At 45.0% G+C, this 21,897-nt stretch overlaps 4 protein-coding genes across 4 annotated transcripts; 2 read left to right on the top strand and 2 right to left on the bottom strand.

Annotated features, from left to right (window-relative positions):
• Positions 1-1,329: 1,329 nt before the first annotated feature.
• On the top strand, positions 1,330-3,994 carry sbk3 (SH3 domain binding kinase family, member 3; the record flags this gene model as incomplete). Its single annotated transcript, XM_079750049.1, has 4 exons — positions 1,330-1,350; positions 1,483-1,630; positions 2,473-2,675; positions 3,230-3,994. The coding sequence occupies 4 exons, from the start codon at positions 1,330-1,332 to the stop codon at positions 3,992-3,994; spliced, it is 1,137 nt and encodes a 378-aa protein (XP_079606175.1).
• A 6,073-nt stretch (positions 3,995-10,067) lies between these two features.
• On the top strand, positions 10,068-13,237 carry mfap5 (microfibril associated protein 5). The gene is made up of 7 exons (XM_079730392.1): positions 10,068-10,200; positions 11,231-11,309; positions 11,423-11,455; positions 11,623-11,661; positions 12,068-12,155; positions 12,476-12,549; positions 12,655-13,237. The coding sequence occupies exons 2-7, from the start codon at positions 11,267-11,269 to the stop codon at positions 12,765-12,767; spliced, it is 390 nt and encodes a 129-aa protein (XP_079586518.1). The 5' UTR covers positions 10,068-10,200; positions 11,231-11,266; the 3' UTR covers positions 12,768-13,237.
• A 46-nt stretch (positions 13,238-13,283) lies between these two features.
• Positions 13,284-18,380, bottom strand: LOC307071424 (adaptin ear-binding coat-associated protein 1-like). The gene is made up of 7 exons (XM_079730403.1): positions 18,283-18,380; positions 17,341-17,441; positions 16,413-16,517; positions 15,601-15,682; positions 15,389-15,497; positions 15,139-15,283; positions 13,284-14,888 (listed from the first exon to the last, which is right to left on the bottom strand). The coding sequence occupies exons 1-7, from the start codon at positions 18,375-18,377 to the stop codon at positions 14,776-14,778; spliced, it is 750 nt and encodes a 249-aa protein (XP_079586529.1). The 5' UTR covers positions 18,378-18,380; the 3' UTR covers positions 13,284-14,775.
• A 257-nt stretch (positions 18,381-18,637) lies between these two features.
• Positions 18,638-20,350, bottom strand: aicda (activation-induced cytidine deaminase; the record flags this gene model as incomplete). Its single annotated transcript, XM_079735318.1, has 5 exons — positions 18,638-18,773; positions 18,920-19,035; positions 19,276-19,558; positions 19,765-19,930; positions 20,331-20,350. The coding sequence occupies 5 exons, from the start codon at positions 20,348-20,350 to the stop codon at positions 18,717-18,719; spliced, it is 642 nt and encodes a 213-aa protein (XP_079591444.1). The 3' UTR covers positions 18,638-18,716.
• Positions 20,351-21,897: the final 1,547 nt, after the last annotated feature.

The following is a 21,897-nucleotide window of genomic DNA, read 5'->3' as shown; positions in this document are numbered from 1 at the left end:
AAAATATTAAAAAAGTAACATATGCTGAAATAAAAGGGCATATGAAGCATTATGAAGCTGGGCGGCAGGCAATATCCTAGGATATTTTTATCTGTAAATGTTCCTTGAAACATTTTAGTGTAAATAAAAAAACAGGAATTTCTAGTTATGTGTCTAATATTCTAATTTTCTGCATGTCCATAATAATAAAAAAAATAGTTTGTTGTCTTGATTAAAGCATAATCCTTTTTATCTTCCCACGTCTAAATAAAACATGACATTTGTCACAACCTGTGGCACAGTGATTAGCAAATGTAAATTATGATGTCTTAGGTGTTCTGGCAATCACAAGCTTCAGCAGATACGCTTACTGATGGAAATGTCTGCATATAAACATATGTATATACATAAAGATGTAGTTGATATAGACAATATAAATAACATACACAAACATACAATAACATACAGACATTCAGCATAAAGCTTGGCATTTAAATCCAACCTTGGTGACATTATACAAGGGAGACAGGCCAAGCAGCTCGGACATCTGATATTATCTCAGCTGAAATCCTGCTGTTTATCCTCATATAGCTTATGATCCAGATAATTGAGGGAACTATCTGAAGATAAATGTGATCAATTTGATTATAACTGATTATGGAGTGGACTCGTGAGTGAACGGTCCCACTTCATAATCCATAGAAAATATTATCAGAGAGGTACAACATAACACTTCTCAGAATCTTTGCCAATATTTTAAAAGCAGATCTTTACGTAAATTGAATCTTCTTATTAAGATAAAAGTCTGCTTTATTATCCCATACGAGAAATTCTAAGACCTTTTCCAATGTGCAACTTAATCAAAACTTGGTTTATGGGTGTCTATGACAATGTTATGCAATCACAAGACTGCAAGGTCAAAAACATAAATATACATAGGTGTTGTGATAGCTTTGTCTACTTGCCTTGAACATGTTCACGCCTCCCCTAATTTAGTGGGCTTCACAGAGAGGATCTAGTTCAGGAGAATGCGAAAGCATACAGGACACAAGGACAATGAATGACAGGAACAAGTGCTGTGATTGTCCCCAGAAGACATCACAGAGATATAACCTTAGATCAGACAATCCATCAGACAATGTCTCGCTCATCCACCCTTACTTGTTAATCTCACTATCTTTTCACCTGGCCAAATCCGTTTACAAAGTTAACTGATACCGTATACGCAGATATTTGCTGTTTAGGGGGATTTAGGGTTGAGGTTCTGGTGACACAACACGCCGTGGGGTGGGCTCAGGTAATGGAACGTCAATAGCAGGTCTGATTACTTTCTGCGAAGGCATACGTCCCATGCATCAACATGTTCCGGCGGTCAGCGGTCCACCAATCCTGTCTGTGATCCACTCATCCCCTGTCAACAGGACCGTCTCCCAGAAACACTGACAGATGTGTGTTTCTGCGTATGCGTGTGTGTGTGTGTGATTGTATGTGTGTGCGGTGCAGGCTGTAGAAGCTCAGCAGCTTGATGAGCTATGCTTCCTGACGGCCCAGTCCATGACCAGCCTGAGGACATCAGACCACTTCCAGATCGTCAAGCTGCTGGGAGAGGGCTCCTACGGCAAGGTGATGCTGGCCGTGCACAGGAAGAGAGGTGGGTGACGGGCCGAGGCGTGGAGCTCAGGGCTCTTGCACTGCACATATGATAAGACGTGAAGGAGAAGCACATGGTTGAAGTGTATACACTATGCAATGCATTTGACAGTCACTTTCGACAGGACACCTACAACCAATGGGAGGAATGGCGCGGACAATAAAACTAAAACCAAATAGGAATTACAAAAAGGTTGCAGCAGTAATGAGGTATAGTTTTAAAAGAGTGAGTATGTGTGTGTGTGTGTGGGTGTGGTGGATGTGTGCGTGCGTGCGTGCGTGCGTGTGTGTGTGTGTGTGTGTGTGTGTTGGGGACGGAGGGGCATGTGTGACTGGGGGTCAGAGTTGAGTATTGAACATGTTGTGACCATTTGATTTGGATTCAGTTCAGGCTTTCACTTAATGGACTTATGAATGAAACCCCCTCAGGGTAGAATTAATCTTTTTAATGAACTCGCTGGCCTGCCAGCCAACCGCCACTGGTTTGAAATTGGACCGTTCCATACTTGCACTCTAGCAAGACATGCACTCAAGGCTGAGCCTCTATACACATTGTGTTGGGGGCTCATTAGTGCTGCTCAACTGGAAGGCTGATGTTGTCTTTATATAGTTCTGGTTTAACCTTCTGCTGTTGCTGTAATCGAGGGCTTTGCTACATTCACTAGGATCGGGTTGCTGTTTAGATCTCAGGCACCACCACTGTAATGTAGTCATCCCGAGAGAACGTTATATTTTTACACTGTCTGCCCTAACGGATTTCATATTTCATATCATTGATTTTGTTGAACTAAACTCTCAGTGTGCGATCCGTGACCATCTCATCTTTCCACCATTGACCCCCAGGCACTCCGATGGCTCTGAAGTTCTTCCCACGCAAGTCAACCTCCCTTGCCTCCTTTCTGCGCGAATACCACCTCTCCCTCTCCTTCTGCACCCATCCCTCGCTGACGCGAGCCCTGGGCATCTTCTATTCCACACCCTCCTACTATGTCTTTGCCCAGCAGGCCGGCCTCTATGGTGACCTCTACAATGTCATCGTGTCAGAGGTGTGATTGAAAGTTGATATGGATCTACAAACACACAACCATGTGTTCACAGTGTTCCAACTAGAGCACTTGGGGACACCCTAGAAGAGAGATGTGGGCCACTGAGGTTAAATCATATGTTCAAGTAGAATTGAATCAGATGCAACCCCATTCTGTGTCAACTTAATATAACAAAGAATGCTGTCTTCATATTTAGTAGTGATCTTGTTGCTGTACCTTCATTTCTGTCAACAACCAATCGAGGCATGCAAGAAATTACAGGCGGAACGCATCCAAGCCTCCTCCTCTGTTTGTGTCTCTGCCAGGAACATTTGACGCATTAATGTGAGAGCTAGCCTGCTCTCAATAACAAAGGGTTGGATAAGTCACCAGGCTGGCCAGTCCCTGCAAATGAATGGAAGAGAAGATACTAGAAAACAACTGAATAGAATAGAAATCAACTTATTCATGCAACAACCTTTTCACTCTGATATTTAAGGTCCTCCATGTGCTTGCAGTCTATACTTTGTAACCCTCCATCTATCCTCTCCATCCCTGTGTCTGTCTCTCCCCAGGTGGGGGTGGGGGAGGAGTGTGTGCAGAGGGTGATGGCGCAGCTCAGCGGCGCCGTGACCCACCTGCACTCCCTGGGCTTCGTCCACCGCGACATCAAACCCGAGAACATCTTCTTGTGCGACCCCGCCTGCCGCTGGGTGAAGCTGGGTGACTTCGGCCTGGCCCGGCCCATCGGCACCAGCGTGCGCGGCGTCTGGTACGACTCACCTTTCTGCACGCCCGAGGTGGAGCCCGTCAAGGCCCTGGAGCAGGAGAATGCGCGGCGGCAGCTCAGCGGGGACCCGGAGCCTGTGGAGCCGCTGTGGATGACAGTGGAGCCCAGCATGGACAGCTGGGCGCTGGGCGTGCTCAGCTACTGCCTGCTCACCGGGTGCTTCCCCTGGGAGGAGAGCACCCGCGACGCCTCCGGCTACCGCAGGTTCAAGGAGTGGTTCGAGCGCGAGGGGGACAGCGACGGGGAGGACAGGTACCAGGAGGAGGAGGAGGAGAAGGAGAGGGAGGACAGGAGGAGCAACCCTCTGCCCACTCAGTTCAAGGGGTTCAGTCGGCTGGTCATGGCTCTCTTCAAGGAACTGTTGCACCCCCTGCCCGAGCAGCGGGGGAGCCCCGAGGAGATCCTCAGCTACCTGGGAGGCCCCTGGCTGAAGGAGAACGAGGAGCAGCAGGAGAGGAAGGAGGCAGAGGCCGAGAAGGAGGCCAGGAACATAAGCGGGAGAGCAGGAGTGGAGGAGGAACCCGAGAGGGAGGGCCGGGCAGAGAGATAGACTTTTGTTGGTATTTATTTTTAGTAAATCGTTGATATTCATATTTTTTCATATAAAGAATAAATAGCGGGGAAAAAGTGTGTTATTGGATGCTGCTGTAGAATATTGGTTCTTCTTTTGTAAATGCTCCATAATAATGATGTATGTTGTATGTTTCTAAGACATGTGTGTTTGTGTGCAAGTGTATGAGTATATGGTATATATGTATTAATATATGTTCCCCATAGAAAAAGTAGCTAATATCATAATGTTTTGATCAAAAGCTGTATTATACTGTTGGATTTTCTTTTTCAATAATTTTCCAGATAGAATTGATGAAATGTATAGTTTATGAGAAATGTATGGAAAATGTTTTGAAACGAAAACTGGTGCTATCTACTATGACGTCATGCTACCAGAGTTTTCAGAGCACAACACGTTCAGCACTATGGTAGCTGAATGTTACCATGAGGGATGGGGGAAATATGGCAAATTAAATAACCATTCCACTCCTTTGTTTATGAACAGTGGCTATAAGCTCCTTATAGTTATCATTTTACATAATGTGTAAATTATGACTATGTTCATGACTGTGTACGAATTCTTCGGTGAGGTTTGAAAAGCGATGGCGGTTGAAGAATGATTCAACTGCTTACGACGTAACCTTAAGATTTTATAGATGATGTTCATAAAATATCTGAAAATAAATCTTTGAAATTACATAAACGCGTAATGTTTTATAGCTGCTGGCTAATCATGGAGAAAAGTGATGCCTTTCTGAGTGGGCAAGGCAACAGGTGCGGACCAGCTTCATCTAAAATTGGACTCCAGAATACACCCTGATAGAGATCCTGATAGCCCTTTACTTCTCGCCTTTCTGCCAACAACAGTGATGGTGGAGAAAAATAGTGAGAGGAGTCAAACCCAAGGCCTCTTTTCATGGGCCGCCACCTTGCAAAGAGAACTCTAATACTGTAAACTTCAAAAGGATTGACATCTTTTTGAAAATCAAACATCTCACCAGGGTAGGTGCTCACCAACGAATACCTGACCTGAATACTGCTGGCCGCGGCCCTAGATCTGTCATGAAGAAGAATAGGAGGACTGTAAGATGACCTTCAAGCCACTGGCGCCTCAGAGATGTATCTTATGCTTACACTGACAATGTGTTGGAGGGCTTGCTCTTCCAATGCTAAATAGTGAAATAGACTATGATGCTGTGAAAAGGCTCATAAATCGTTCAATATTCATGGCCATCGCATGAGAACCGCTATTCTTTGCCAACTAACTGCCAATCACAGGGAAAATACTAATATTTGTTACACTATGGGCATTAGCATATGGCCCAATACTGGATTGAACTAGACATGGACACATTTGCAATGCAATAATGAAAAAAAGATTATAAAGGCGTCAATGACTTCTGGAAACTTTAGCGGTGCAGTTGGTCCAGGGGTTGGCCTAGAGCCCTGTTAGTAGCAGGCTGCTAATGCAGTGTGTGCGAGGCCTGGGCTCACCCCTGCTAAGGGCCACTCCAGATGGCCTTATAAATAGACTCCAGGCCCATCTATTTACACACAGCGCTCATCATCACCTCCCTCCAGGCCTGTAGCTTCTGCATGCCCCCCCCGCCCCCCCTCCCCCCAAGCTCCAGTCCACCTTCACTCTGTCTTGGCACTGGCCGGCCCGATCAGCGCAATCACACAGAACACTGTGAGCCAGCTGGTTCTTGACCTCCTTCTCTCTCAATCTCTCTCCCTCTCTCTCTGTCTCCATTTCTCCTCCTCCCTTGTCACTTACTTCTCCTTTGATCTCATTTGCCTTGAGGCCCCTCACTGCCTGTCTCTCTCTCTCTGTCTACACCCCTTCACTGTCTCTCTGGCTCTCACTGTCTACACCCCTTACTCCCACAATCTCCTTGTTCCCTCTCCGTCCCCCTACCTCCCCCCACCTCCCTCTCTCACTCTTTCTTAACCTCGCTCTCTTGTTTCACCTCTCTCCTTTCCCCACCCTCCCACTCTCTCTCCCTCCCACTGTCTCCCTCTCTCCCCCCCCCCCCTCTCTCTCTCTCTCCCACTGTCTCTCTCCCTCTCTCTACCCATCTATCTCTCTGGGCCTTGCCTCCCTCTGCAGAGCCCTTGTGTTCAGAGTGGTCAGTGCCTACGCCAGAGCCTGGGAACATCACAGCCCTCCATCACTGCACCACATGCTACGTGTTCCATTTACGTTAACACTCCTCCACTTGTTGCCTTGAGTATCACAAAGGGTTAAGGTCTTTCTGCCGTTATGCAATGAACTGTATTCCTGGAAACGGGGGGGGCATGAGGGGCGAAGGGTGGTGGTGCTGGTGGTGGTGCCGGGCGGGGGCGGGGGAGTCATGTGACAGGGGGAGACGAGGGGGTTAAGAGCGGTCCGGCTCGTGACAAATGGAAACACATGGGGGGACAATAGATTGGCCGTTCAAAGATGCTCATCGAGGCGCAAATCCATGAGGGAGAAGCAGAGGGACAGAGCGCTGGGAGGACAGGGCCAGGACAGGTCATTGGACACCTGTGCATGGAAGTCAATTAGAAGAAAGCTACAGTGTGTATAGTGGGGGGGGGCTTGGTGTAGGAAAGGTCTTTCCATATACAGAGCCAACATGCAGTCTTAGGGAAAGTGAACAGATTGACTCAGAGTTGGTAAACTACATAGGTCAGGTATTTGCATGGGAACATTTCTTAATCCAAGCTCTCAGTGTAGAGATTAGGCTTTTGTTTTTGTTTTGTTTTCGGGGGGGCTGTAGGTCAAAGTAATGACACGCATGTAATCCCTTGAAAGGAGAAATCCCCCTGCTCTGCCCCTTTGAACACAGAGAAGTGAGTTCCGACATGTCCCATCAGATAAAAAAATAAAAGTGTTGACATGCAATTAAGCCAGATAAGCGTAAAGCGAATCAGATGGATGGAGTGTTATGGAGGACGAAGCATTAAATAGCACAGAGTGATATGTGGAAGATGTCTGGAGGGCCAGATGGGGAAATATAAAGAGCTTAACCTGCCAAATGTCTGAAATGAATCCCGCTGGGCCAAAGACAAACTACCCAGAGCTATGGTTAGACGACTGCTTGCCCTCCTCTCCCTCTATAGCTCACCCTCTCAGTAGGTTGAACTTGAACCTCAACTTTGAACCCTTAGCCACCATGGCCATTTCAAAAGAAATGTGCCCTTCTCCAGAAATGGTACACTATAAGGAATTAAGGTAGTTGCCTGATCCCTTTCCAGACAGCAGAGTTTACTCAAAAGTTATTTCTGAAACAGTTCCGTTTATTGGGGACAAATCCCAAGCAAAATGAAAAGCGGACAACATCCGTAAACATGCATCAGCTTAAGCAGAGTTTAAATGCTGTCGTTTAGGCTTGATCCACAGCTACGTTAGCCCAAAACACCAGAAACACCTCAGCTCTGTTCTTTATAAACAGAGGAGAGGTATAGCTCTTAGTGTCTGATGTTGCTGGCTACGATGTGTGTGAGCCACTTATGCATGAATCAATTCCTCTGACCACAACAGTGGACAGAGAGTGGCATCAGAGAGCCCAATCCGCATTGAGAACTTAAATTATCTCTTTCACACAACTAGGAGTTTATGCGCCAAATGTCAGTTGAGCCGGTTCACCCCGCAGTGAGGGGGTGTCAGGGTGCTGTTACTCCATAACACATTGCCCTCCACGCAGTGCGTCACTGGAAATCTGTGTGAATGTCGCAAGGAGAAGATACATCCCTTACGCCTACGCAATGTGTAGAGTGGCGAAAGACAAAGGGAGAGTAAACAATAGAAAGAGTGACTAAAGGTTTAATAGTGAGCGGGGATGGGGGGACTTGAGAGGCAGGGTTCATGTGGATCTGGTTACCAGCAGGGCGGGGTTGCTTGGCTGCAGGCCTGGTGGGGGGGGGGGGGGGGGGGGGAGTAGCAATCACTTCCAACCAATAAACAGGTCTAGAGATTATCATGTGTTTACTATCTGGCATGCTCCTGGTAGCCACCACCCCCTCGTTCCCTGGCCTCGTCAATTCTCCCGCTCCGATCTCTCCCTCAAATGTCGGCGAGTTGTTTCTTCCGTTTCGCTGCCCTCAGCCCCCCCCCCCCCCCCCCTCCTGCTCCTCTCCTCCTCCTCCTCACCTCCTCACCTTCCTCAACAACAAAAAAGCAGAGTGCACAGAACATCAGGTTACTGCTGAACATCCAGTACCTGATCACCTGATACCCCCCCCCCCCCTTCCCCAATCCCCCCTCCCTCTCCCATCTGATTACACTGCACCTACATCTGTCAAGTTGTCATCGACCTCGTCTAGCGGGCCTTGTTAGGGCAGCCCCCACGCACGCACTGACCTCAGAATGCTTGTAACCCCCCCTCACCGATATGCCATGAAGATGTGTGTCCGCGTCCCCCCCGACACACACACCTTCAGAGGCCCAAACAGTGTGTGTGTGTGTGTGTGTGTGTGTGTGTGTTTGTGTGTGTGTGTGTGTGTGTGTGTGTGTGTGTGTGTGTGTGTGTGTGTGTGTGTGTGTGTGTATGTGTGTGTGTGTGGTGTGTGGGTGTGTGTGTGTGGGTGTGTGTGTGCGTATTGGGGGGGGATGGATGTGGCTCCAGGGGTATGCTGGTAAAATGTATGTTGGGCAGGCTCAGGGATGCCAGACGAGCTTCAGGTTTCAGCCACAGTGGTACCACTGTAAGTAAGTCCACCTATTTGACAACATAGGGTCCCCTTGAACAGCCATGCCAGGGGAGCTTCTCCTTCGCTCAGCACTTTCATGTAGAATGACCAACAGTCACTTTGGACTTTTAGGCACAAAGCAACAACAACCACATTAACGTATGCCAATACTTACCATAATCAAGGAATTCATTTATTGTTTTGATTTGAAGGTTATAATAACCCATTTTGTACACACAACACTCAAGTTACATACAGAAGTGTGTCCTATATATATATATATATATACATATATATATATATATATAGAATACATTGAATCCTAATGAAACGGCACAAAGGCATATTGATATTCAGTAGGCCTATCAGGTGTGGTGCTTTTGGTGAATCCTTTTTACCCATAACTACTGCAAGGAACAATTATTTGTATTTTCAGCTATTAATTACTGCCCGGCACAATAAATATTTATCTTTGAAATGAAAGCATTGAAACAAAAGGAACCAACAAGTTTGTAGAACTGTCTTTGCCTTCGGAATTTGCCATGGACAATTCAATTAATAATTGAATGATCATTGACTCATGGTAAGCATTAGACAAATATATAATTTGTCTTTCATATATTGTCACTTGAGATGACTTATACCCAGGGACATTATTATTAATATCTGCTCTGCCACCTGCTGGTCACTTTTGAGTGTTTCAGCAGACATTTCAGCCTCTGTTGCAGTGGTGTGTTTCCAGTCTAGTCCTTCCTTTAAAGTCATTTGAGTATTATTAGACATTAACTGGGACTGATAAGAAATACATATATATATATATATATATATATATATATATAATGGGTCATAAGAAGATCCTGTTGTATTGCTTTTATATCTCCCTTAATAATCATTCAATTTATAGTCTCCTTTATAATCAGTAAGCAATGGAGGGTTAGGTGATGCATACCATTATTTTGTTGATGTCCGGTCATTATATGGTTATTTGTGTTACTTGTGTCTGGAACCATGGCCTACAGGATAGCTCATTGCAAAGGATACCAACGGTGCCCACAGCCATGTATTAACTATCACATCTTCTGTGTTTTCTATAAAGACTTTACAGTGCCCAGTGAAGAGTTAGATTTGGCAGTTTGACTGCAAAATCTCTTTTGTATATTCGCATATTAAATCCTTATGTTGACTTCATTTTTGTAGAATTAGAAAAATAGCGACAATAACATTAGAACAACAGTGGTCAAAATCTAACCCTTCGATCTCTCAAAGTGCAACAGGAGCAGATTGTTTTTTCCCCGATTTTCAGAGGAGAGAGAGAGAGAGAGAGAGAGAGAGAGAGAGAGAGAGAGAGAGAGAGAGAGAGAGAGAGAGAGAGAGAGAGAGAGAGAGAGAGAGAGAGAGAGAGAGAGCTATGATGAAAAGCAAGACAATGGGTGGAGGAGGGGGAAGAAAGAATGAGAAAGGAGAAAAGGAGGGGAAAGAAGAGGAAAACATTTGTTAAACTAACAAGGGTTCGACACGACTAGAAAACTTGTAAGTAAACAATTCATATGCCTTTCATATTACCATAATGCATGCATTTCTAGGTCATACACTCATTTAAACGTTTGTGGCTTTTAAAACAAAATTTCAGCTGAAATATTTGAGAAGTTTTGAGAAGTTTTATAGAGGTTATAATAATAGAAAAAAGACTTGTGATTTGCCTGTATGCAGAATAGAGACATGCAACATGTTTAAACGGATTAACCTCATGAGCAAAACCCGTTTGGCATGGGAACCAGACTCTCAGAGACACAGGAGGTCCAGACTGGAAAATAACCAGTGCAGGACTGGCATGGACGTAAAGGCATTCCTTTACCTCTTATAGTCAACATGTCCAGAGTATGACAGTTATAGGGAGGTTATAGGGAAATATATGAAAAGAAAAGAAGAAAATAACTTGTGACTGTAACAGAAAGGAGGGGTCTTCGGGCTGTTCAAATAGGGTAAAAAACACATTCTTTAGAGAGAACTCATGTCTTGGACTCCCAAGACTGAGAGAGAGATGGAGAGAGAGCAAGGGAGATAGAGAATGAAACAGAGCGAGAGAGAGTGGGGAATGGGGCGGGGGGGGGGGGGGGCGAGAGAGTTCGAGAGAAACAGTGAGCGTGAGAGAGAGAGACGGAGAGAGAGAGTGACACACACAGAGGGAGGGCAAGATATTAAAAAAAAACCTGCATAAGTGACTGCAGCAGGAGTGGAATTTTTTAACTTAATTGTGTTTTCTCATGCCTCAGTGCTTCACTTCCACCCATCTTTTGTCAAGTTTTGGACCATATTAAAACAAAAATAAACATTTTAAAAATATCTGAATAACATGATAGCAATGATGCCTGCTGTCATAACCTTCGGAAAACCTTGTGGTATCCTAAAGTCTCAGAAGCAATTGCCAAAAATTCCCATGCGAGGCACTAGCAGATTATGGGGAAAAATTAAATGGCCAAAAAAAAGTGTACAGTGGAGATATTGAACAGTTCCTCAGTGTGAAATCACCCGGACCTGTTTCCTCAACCGTTTCCTTCAGCTCGTAAAAAAGACTCGCCTCTTACAAGCTCGAGGAATGGGCGGCTTTCCAGTGGTCCTGCTCCTCTGCAGTTTCCACGGTAACCCTGCCAAACAGCACACACAAATCAAGGCGTTTAATTGCATTTGAGTCGCTGGCGTGTTTGTTTTTGCACGGCGAAACACTCCCCTCATGTGGTTTCTCGTTCTGCAGCGTTCACAGCTGTCGTCCAGGCCCAGCACACTGGTAATAGCGTCCATCTCATCATTTACACTTCAGATCAAGACGCTAATTACGTCACGCGCCCTGTGCCATCGCCTGACTCACTGCCGCGGGTCAGCGGGGACAGGGTTTTTTCCCTATCCTAATCGTGTTTTTCTTTTTCTTTCTGTTTCTTGTTTGGCTTTCTATAGAGGCTCTTGTGACATCTGTCATCCCCCTCCTGCCACCCAGTGAGTGTAACTGGGGAGAATGAGCGACACGTTTTTCGTATCGGAACAACGTGGGCCTCTACAACGCCAGGGCTAGTATTAATTATTCTGAGTCGGTGATTCAGATTCTTAAAATAATCACAGACACCCGAAAAGATTGTCAAAAGTTACAACTAATGGGGCACCTGGTGATCTTTATAATGTGAAGGAAGATGTGTCGTACAAAATTAACATAGTTGTGAACCTCCCCGACTCGTTGCTGACTAATTAACCAGAAAACGGAGCAGGGCCATGCAGGTGACCCACAACGTACCTATAGAGTCTGAATTCATGACATTTGGTCTTGTCTGGGTGTAGATGACCACTGCATTTTGTTGTGTGCGATGGCTGGTTTTATCATGCTGACCCTGTCTCTCTGTGGATGAAGACTGCAGTGAGCAGAAGTATCCATGCACCAGGATGTACTCAGTTCAGCGGCCCATGAAGAAGTGTGTCGGTTCCATGTGCTTCTACAGGTGAGATGTGGTGTAGACTTTCTTTGCAGACACACACACACGTTTAAAAGTTAAATGGCCTATTACCTTATTAACCATACCTTTTTTTGTACTTCATCTCCCATCTCACCCATGCCTATGTTCTTGTTGTTGCATGTTGTTGTTCACGTATGGTATGCAGATATTGGAAGACATACATGTCCTTAAATGGCTTCCATAGTGAAATCTGATTGTGACCTCCCCCATTACAGGCATTGTATCAGGTCCTCAGGTTAACTGTAATGGCAGGGTGCATTCACTGCGTTCTTTGATTGTTGTGCCGTGTTCTGCGTCCCCCTCAGCTTGCCTCGCGTCTATCTCATCAATAAAGAGATCTGCACCAGAATCCTCTGTGACGACGACGAGTTTCTTCAAGGTATCACATTATATAACACAAACAAACACACACACACACACACAGACACACACACACACACTATTAGCATAGTATTAACATCTGTATGCTTTAAAACTATTCCAGCGGAGCGGTGCAGGGAGCAGGCCGGATGGCCGAAGCGCCTTCAGAGGTCAACCAATCAGAAACGCTGTCAGGATCACCGTGGCAACCTCAAAACCTGGGCAAACAAGCCTTGATGGGGCCAACATGGTGGCATACACCACGTGCGAGACTGCAGGTCCTTAGAGACACAACCCAGGGGCGTAGTCATAAAAACAACCCCATAACACTATAAATCCACTTCTCAACACCTGATGGTGTCTTTCTCTCTCTCTCTCTCTCTCTCTCTCCTAGACCATACTATGTTTATGATAGCACGTTATAGTAATGATTCTGGACAAGGATGATGCGATCTGCTGTTTTCTGTTGATTGATTACATAGAATAACTAGAATCAGCTAGGTGCTATATAGCAACATCCTTTTATTCTGAAGGTTGTACAAACCTGTGCTGTGATTACCTGCCAGGTACTAACTGCAAATCAAGTTGTGCACCATTAAAAGTATAATCAACCCTATTGCTGCAACTTCTATCACTAAATAGCTGATGTTCTCCTCCATGGGCTACCACTCCTTCCCATGCCATCAACTTCATTAAAAAATAACTAATTAAAGTGTGTGGTCATTGCAGGATATCTTTATATATTTTTTCCGTTTACATACACATGTACATACACAAACAGTGTAATTAACAATTACAGATTGAAATAAATTCGTATTCAGTTTTACAATGAACAAATATCGACATAATATTTAGCGGGCTTATGCACTTGCCCCACACGCGTTCACTGTGTAACCAACATACATCAATGACAAGTTCATGACGTCGTGCACACATCACCACAAGTCTCTCATCGTTTCACCTCACGTACAAGCGTAAATTGTACACACAGGACATGGCATCGGGCAAGCATTAGCCCAGTCCTGCGTTGTTAGCATCAGAATACGATGAGACAGGATTTTTCAAAAAAATGTATAGAAATACTCATGATGGGCTGAGAACTGTTTCGTACGAAACGTGTACACGTTGAGTGTGACAAGAGTAGTGCTCTGTGCTAGAGTTTGCCTTGCTTAGCTTAATTGCAGCTGTTCTCATATAGCATCAGGTAGAGTATCATCTAGAACTCCATAGTAACTGGCAGAGTGGTGTGGACACGCGCGCACACACACACACGCACACACACAGGACTATTCATTGGGCCAGGAGGTCACGATCCGTGTGACTCAGCCGGCCCTGGCCATGCCAGCTCTGTAGGGTAGAGATGACACAACACACAGACTAATTCATTCCTCTCTGCTCAGAGGTGAAAAACGCATGGTTCTTCCTTCCATCTTCCAGACCGTTTTTCTCCTTATTGTTTTTACTCAGTGTTCTTTTCAATGCATTTGCACTCTGTGCCAAGGATCAACTTCTTGGGTTAAAACTTAAACGTCTGCGCCTTTTCAAAACATAAGTGCCCAAACTAGATGCCTGAGTGGGTCTGCAGGGCCGATGGCGTCCCACTAGAGGGCGGCGGAGAGCACATGTACGACAGATGGGATGGCTACAGCCTGGCGGTTTTCTTCAAAGAGGCCTGGTAAAGCTTTGCCTGTAGCTTTAGTCTATTATTAGAACAGTCCTTGCATTGAAATGCTAAGACTTTGCTGATGATCAACTCAACAGACAGCGTAGTAGACGGTCCGTCAGTGCATATTCGAGGGGGGGTTGGGGGGAGGGGGGGATTTAAAAGTAAGTAAGCTACACACGAATAACAAATGACAATAATTGCAAACTACTGACAATATTTATCTACATAACTCTCTGTACATAATATCAATTAATAAGTTAGTCCCTATTGAAATATCTCCCTTGTCCTTATGCATCAGTGGGATATATTCCATTGTAGAAGTGTAATAGAGGAGGAGGAGGAGAAAGGCAAGACGATACAATGGGAACAGAACACAGGGGACAGATGAATGGAAGAGGAGGAAACGAGGCTTAGGGAATACTTATACCCAATTCTGACCTGAAACTGCATCTTGATTAAGGAACTGTCCTGTTTGAAGAGGGGGTCAAAAACTTAAATAAATAATAAATAATAAAAAACGACATAATGTAAGCCAGTGTAAAGAAAAAGGGAACTAGTGGAAGGAAGAGAGTCCTTCCTTCACTTCTGGGTTACTGAGTCGAAATCCCCCCACAGGTCAGAGGTTGCGGTGGTGTTGGAGATCGGAGCATCTACAGAGTTGTCATTAGTGGAGTCCAGATCCAGCAGACAGCCTGGGATGAAAAGAACAGACAAGAATATTACACACTTGATGGTCAATTTGGATTTTCATCACAATAAAAAACATTCCAGAATATTATTTGAAATGTATTATACCAACCATTTATATAATTTAGGATTTAAACAATTGCACAAATTTCTTGTCTGGGATTAATAAAGTATCATCTGATCATATCTTAAAAAGAAATGATTGAATGAAATCAAAACCTTTTAGTTGTGGGTCATCAAGGTACAGTAACCTACCCATGTCACCTTCTTCCACAGCAGGTTGCGTGTTCTGATTGTCAGATTTAGAAGGGGGTGGGGCAAGTTTTCCTGCAGGGGGCGGGGGGAGGAGCCCAAAGCCCCCTGAGGCCTGTGGGCGGGCCTTCTCCCTCTTTCTGGACTGCTGCAAAACAAACAGCAAATTCACTGCATCTCAGAAACATTACAAACGTAGACGTTATTCAGTAATTAAATATCTGCACATGAAACAAAAAAAAAACGTATTAACCCCGATGTTAAGTGTGATGGTTTGTCCTTCTTTGAAGCCCAGATCTAGCTTTGGAGTGTTGTCGGGCGTCTGTGCCTGCTTGCTGATTTCGTCCTCTTGTTTCACCCACCTGGGACGAAACAGATAAGAGGTATGAGAGAGAGAATCCATGAGCGTTGTGGTAGCACTGAATACACCAGTGCATCCAGATGCCAGCACTGGGCAGTACCTACTTGAAGTGGTCCTGCAGGGCCACGTTGAAGTCAAAGGAGTCCCCTCGGTCCCCGAAGCCGATGCCGATGAAGGCACTGCGCCCTGGAGCACCAGAACAAGATCAGCGTTATCCAGCTGACACACAGGCTCAGTGCTGACACAGTCCATAGTTTGAATTCAATTCAAATAACTTTATTAATCCGTTCAAAACTTCACATGTGGAGTAGCAGCAGGGTGTGTCCATACCCAAAGGTACACACGATAACAAACACACGCAAACACGCACACACACACACACCATCAGCCCATACTAGACATATGGCAGATAAAAAATCTTTGCCAAGCCTAGTGAATAAATAGTACCTCTATAGTGGAGGGGAAATAAATAAATAATTTAAAAAGAATAAACATTGTGTTTGTCCCGTTACATGTACATCCATTGCGTCCCTTTTCAATGTACAACATGGGTCATGCCACCTTCACCTAATCACACTACACACGGGACTGCATTGCTCAATTGATCAAAATATTCAATGTTATCAATATAGATATAGTTTAAAGCACTAGCATGAACTATTTCTAGTAATAACTAAAGTTATAGTCATTAATAATGCAATGAACAATCAGATATCCTTTCTGCACGCCATCCTGTGATCAGTTCACTGTAGGCCTGATACCTATTTTGAAACCGACAAAAATACATCATTCAAATTTTACTACCATACCATAATCAACCATAGTTCCAAGAACACCAGATGGTAATCCCACATTCTCCCAACATCCGCATCCTGTATGACCACCAGCGAGCCGTCACACAACACACACAACGTACCGCTATCGTCCTGTATGCGCAGTACAAAGTAGCGGCTGGAGTCGCTGACGGTTTCCACAGCGATGCCGGGGAACTCGTCAATGGGGGCCTGAGCGAACAGCTCCCCTGCAGAAAGAGAAGAGGGAACAGCAGCGGGTGAAGAGCGCTGACGGGGTCTCCGGGATGTGGATGAAATATCAGCCAGCTGGTACTTGGCTGGGTGTTGTCATAGCGCTTTGGCATTGCGGTTATCAATGTGTCCTTGTCTTGAAAGTCATCAGAAAGCTCCATTATGATGATTTATGGATATACACGCTATATTATATCCAACTGTTGTCCTGTTACACCACCATGTAATCGTTGATTGCATGTCCCCCATTACACTGGGTGCTACTATTAAATACTCACCTTGTGAGTTTTTTACGATCCCGCGGGAATCCCACTTGCCAGGCATCAAGTTATGCCTTTGTGTCAGCGTCCTATGAGGAACTACGTGATCTACTTGATACCTGATGGACAGATGGTGCATCCAATCACCGGCCAAGTATTTTTTTTAAAGTACCCCTATCCGAACAGTTTCCAAGGATGATGGCTCTGTGTAAGAAACCATCTGGGGCATTAGGTTAATTAAATACAGCACTAGGGGATGCCGTCTAGTTTGATCTGTTGTGTATATTAAGGAAATCAAAAGGAGTTGACGGCATATAAATGACATTACCCAATTCAATCTAAAATGATTGTAGTTTCTTCTGGCAACTCAGTATAAAGACATGTTTGCTTATTATTGTATAATTAGTGCTAGGGGATGTTGTAAATTTAGTTGGAGGATTGAATCGGTCACCTTGAGGTGATAGTGACTAGTGGTGGTGACATAAAGGCAGCAGATAAATAACTGCAGTGCCAATGGCAGTTGAACTAGTGGTTGTTGTGTCCAATCTCACCCACTTACCAGAGATCTTATCCTCCAGTTTAATGTAGGCTACTTTCCCCCGGGCTGTTACCCGCATACGTCCAGTCCAGTCTGGGGAGTCCAGCTTCCAGTCGGCTGCCCTGACGGACAATACAGTTCAGGAACAATGGTGAGGCTAGAACTCAAGAGAATGGACGTCAGACATGAACAAACAGATGGGGTTTAGAGAGTGTGTGAGTGGTCTGTGTATGCGTGCGTCTTGGTGCAACAGCTTTATAATACCAAAGAAACGTGACTCAAGCGATTACACTCGACATCTCACCCTGGCCTACGGCTGGGATATTACATATATCACCGCAGTTACTAAGTGATTCACAAAGCGGACTCGGGGTATCGTGTGGTTCTGTGGTAAACCAGTCCTGTTTGTGAGGAAACCCCGGCCCAGGCTACTGTTTTCCATACGGGATACAGCTGCACTGCACTAGCTCACAGCGGCAGCACCACCACAGGCAAACACATCCTTTTTACTCACATCGCACGACTTGCTAATGAAGTCAAGGGAAGTACTATGCCTTATAATATACGATGAAACAGATTAGCCTAAAAAAAAAACATATCTATCATATCGAATTCTGTCAGTTGTTTTAACAGGAGCACATCGGTGCCTACGCGCTATAGCTGTTATCTGCTTACCAAATGCTGGATAAGCGGATACTAATGTCATATTGACAGGTGCAGAGCTGAGCAGTATTGTTGCACATGAACGTTGACAATACTTCTAAACTGGATATAATAACAATGAGATATTACCCCAACCGTATTAAAGGCGACAACACTGAACACAACAAATGGTCCCTAGGTAAAGATGACTTGGAGGACGTTAGGGTTGCCTGTGATGATGTAATGTTCTCTCGCAGCATCAATGAAAGAGGCTTTGTACAAATGATTGGCTAAATTATGTGGATGGCCGTCACAACTCACCGTACACCCCGGTTTGATGCTCTCGGTGGGATTCGGTAAACATTGACATCAGGTTTAACACAGAGGATCGACTCGTACGCACCCTCGGTCGCCATCTTGACTTTAATTTAATCAGTGGGTCGATGAGTGGCGGAGCGCGAAGGTACTAGTGACGCTGTCGTACTTCACTGTGTAATTGCGCACTAATTGAACATCACTTTTATTAAAATACCAATAACTAGATTATTATTATCATGGTTATTTTCATGTAAAATGAAGAAAAATTACAACATTAATTGTACTTTATTACAAATTCTATATCTTTTGGACTACATAGGCGGTTTCACAAACGTTTTGTACAGTTTGCTATGTATTTACTTAATCAACCATTAAAAATAGCTCCTCATTGAAAAGTCCGCTGACCAGCATGACGGCTCCAGAGAAAGGCGAGACTGTCAGGCTAACAGTCCAAAAAGTCTGAAAACATCTCTTAAATCTTCTGTTTCACATGGCTGTAAAGGAAGGAACGAAAAATTATGTCACGTAGTTCCTGGATCAGACAGCTTGGGTGGAGCAACTGTTTATTTTGGAAACGTAGATTCGCTGTTCCAATCGCTGATGTTAAGTGAACTAAAGCGTTTATTTATTCAGGTTTTACCTGGAGGATGCGGTTTAGTTTTCTTGACAGACGCACATAATTGGTATGCAGCCCTTCCCAGGCCTTGAAGCGGCTCAGCCTGTGAGCTACAAAGGTCTGCCAGCAGTAGAAGTAGTCTGGGAAGGAAAGGAAAGGAAATGGCAGATGGCCATTGGCAATAGACTTCTAAACATTATAATAAAGTATGTTCACACTCTCTCTCTCTCTCTCTCTCTCTCTCTCTCTCTCTCTCTCTCTCTCTCTCTCCCTCTGACACACACACACACACACACACACACACACACACACACACACACACACACACACACACACACACACACACACAAACACACAAACACACACACACAGTGGCTAACCTTTGTAGCTCATCACTTTGACCTGGACCCCTGCCCTCCTCAGGTCCCTCAAGCCCTCTATATGCGGACTGCCCTCCAGGTCACAGAAGTAGAGGCGAGACACGAAGATCCTGAGGCGCAGGTTGGGCGTCTGCCTCAGGAACCGGGCCAGCGTGGTCGCACAGTTGGCACAGGGCGACCAGGAGCAGAACCAGGTGACGGAGTAGATTAGTCTCCGGTTTCTGTCGTCTGCGCAGCCCCAGAGGCCCGGGCACAGCGCCCCCAGGTAGCTCAGGAACAGCAGCTGGAGAAAGTTGGAGGATGGAGAGGGTATAGTGGAGGAGCATCATGGAGAAGATGAGTGAAGTGCAAGAGTAAGAGACTTTGTCTAAGGTGTAAGGGTTGATAAGGTCTAGAGACGGTCAGTAACTATCATGATCCATTGGAGGAAAGAAGTCCTACTCGTACGAGTAGTCATGGTAATGGTTTAAATCACAATTTATTTCTCACCTCTGCGTGGCAGCCAGTGCGATTGCGTAGGTGTCCGAAGTCGAAAGAGAGGGAATCAGGTCCAAGCCTTCTCTTCACTACGAAGCAGAGATAGGTCTCGTTGCGGCCTTTTGCCCATCGCATGTTCTTGTAATTGTAGATGAATTTCTTCTGGGCCAAGAGCACACTGAGACATAGGAGAGAAGCTGAGAGCTTGTTTCAGTAAACCCCTGCGGTTAGGATCTGTAATCATCAACCATTCACTTCGCACAAGTATCACATTGAGTGTATTTCTCTCGCTCTCAGTTTCAGTCTGACAACTTTTTGCACAACCAGGAGAAAGTTGTTTTACATCATTGCTTTCTGACCCAAGCCAGCTTGGGAGATGAGTGATAGACCAATGAGTTTTGATGACCTCTAATACGATATCACTACAAATAATATCATAGTCATGCCTAATTTATTATATATTAATATATATATTCACAAATATCTCTATAATATTATTATTTGTAGACGTTAAAGCAATTAATTCAACATTATGCATCAAACAGAAATAAACAAATATCAAAAGAGAAATGGCTCACCTGTCTAGCTTACTAATCATTTTGAAAGTCGACTTCGCTCACAATCAATGAACCGATTACATGAATTTAAACCAGAGGGGGTGTGTTTGTGTGTGTGTGTGTGTGTGTGTGTGTGTGTGTGTGTGTGTGTGTGTGTGTGTGTGTTTATGTGTGTGCTTTTGTGTGTGCATTTTGTGTGTGTGTGTGTGTGTGTGTGTGTGTGTGTGCGTGTTTGTGTATGTATATTCTGGGGGAGGAGGCTGACTGCATATATTACTATACATAAACAGCTTGCGCGGTTTAAAGAATGCTTCTGGTTGGATGAGAGAATATTTAAAAATTCAGTCCAGGCTGGCACCAGCAACTGATTCCAAGTCAGGCTGTTTGGTTGCTCACTTTTGTCTTTACTATTTGTTTATGTCTCTCAGTGAAGCGAGGCGTGAGCGCGTGTGGTAAAATGTCTTTATTGCACAGTTGAAAAGAAACCATTATGGTTGTATAATCCGAGGCAATAAAATATTTTTTATTGGGGAAACATGACACAAAGAAGAATTAATCGGAATACAATCAGAGCGACCACACATGAGGGGCTTTTTTGGTCTTGATTTGCAGCCTTTGGAGTTTCTCACATACGTTCATAAACTCTACCAACTGACTGGAACTTTCCACACCCTAAAAGCTCACGCAGTCCCCAGCCTCTCCACATTTGTTTTCCCAGATCATTAAATCTTCCAGATACCTTCCCGCCTTGATCTAGGCTCTACTGAACCACCCCCACCCCTTGGCCCCCTCAACCTTTCCAGTCACTCTTTTACGCACCGCACACTTTTATTTTAAAATAGGGCGGGTGGGGGGGGGGGGGGGGGGGGGGGGGTTAGGTGTCAAGGGCCTTCGTGACCCTGGGCCCATTCTGGTCCTTCCCCCGCAATACGCTCCTAGTCTGGGAACTTCACCCTTCCTCCCTTTTCCGCAGTATGTCTAATGGTCCTTCCAACCTGCTGACCAACCGCAGTGTTGTGGACAGCACTTCACACGCCAGCTCTGAACCGTCAGACCCTGCAGTTCTCCTCCTCCGCCTAGTCAGGATGTTGTTGTTGTTCTACTCTTCATCTCTCTCTCTCTCTGCTCCTGTCCTGTTTAACCGGAGCTTGCTCTCTCTCTGCTGGCCAAGTGTTGCTTTGCTGTGTGCAGCCGCCGTGCGTTGCCATGACGCCCCTCTTGCCCTCTGTGGTTTGGGGAATTCACCGTTTCCCAGGAAGGCTGTTTTTGGAGATAATCTGTGTGTGAGCTTGTGTGTGTGTGTGTGTGTGTGTGTGTGTGTGTGGGTGTCAACCATGTGGTTCAGGGTGTCCTTAACACCGTCTACTTGTTGGACATCATCTGGAACACTTTTTTTTTCATTTAAACTATTATGCTGTGGATCTCTTTAGCTGATCGGTGTCTACATGTTTGTGTGTCTGCATGAGAGAACAACTTCATATCAACTGTGACTATTCTGACAATGTATAAACGCCATTAGTCTGTATGTGCTACCATTTCTGGACTGCTTTCAGTTGTAGAATAAACTAACCACTTCCCAAACCCTGGC

The sequence above is a fragment of the Pollachius pollachius genome (genome assembly GCF_949987615.1).
Source record: "Pollachius pollachius genome assembly, chromosome: 1".
NCBI classification, from domain to species: Eukaryota; Metazoa; Chordata; class Actinopteri; order Gadiformes; family Gadidae; genus Pollachius; species Pollachius pollachius.
Note: the sequence above shows the minus strand (reverse complement) of the source record. Positions and strands in the feature narration are given on the sequence as shown.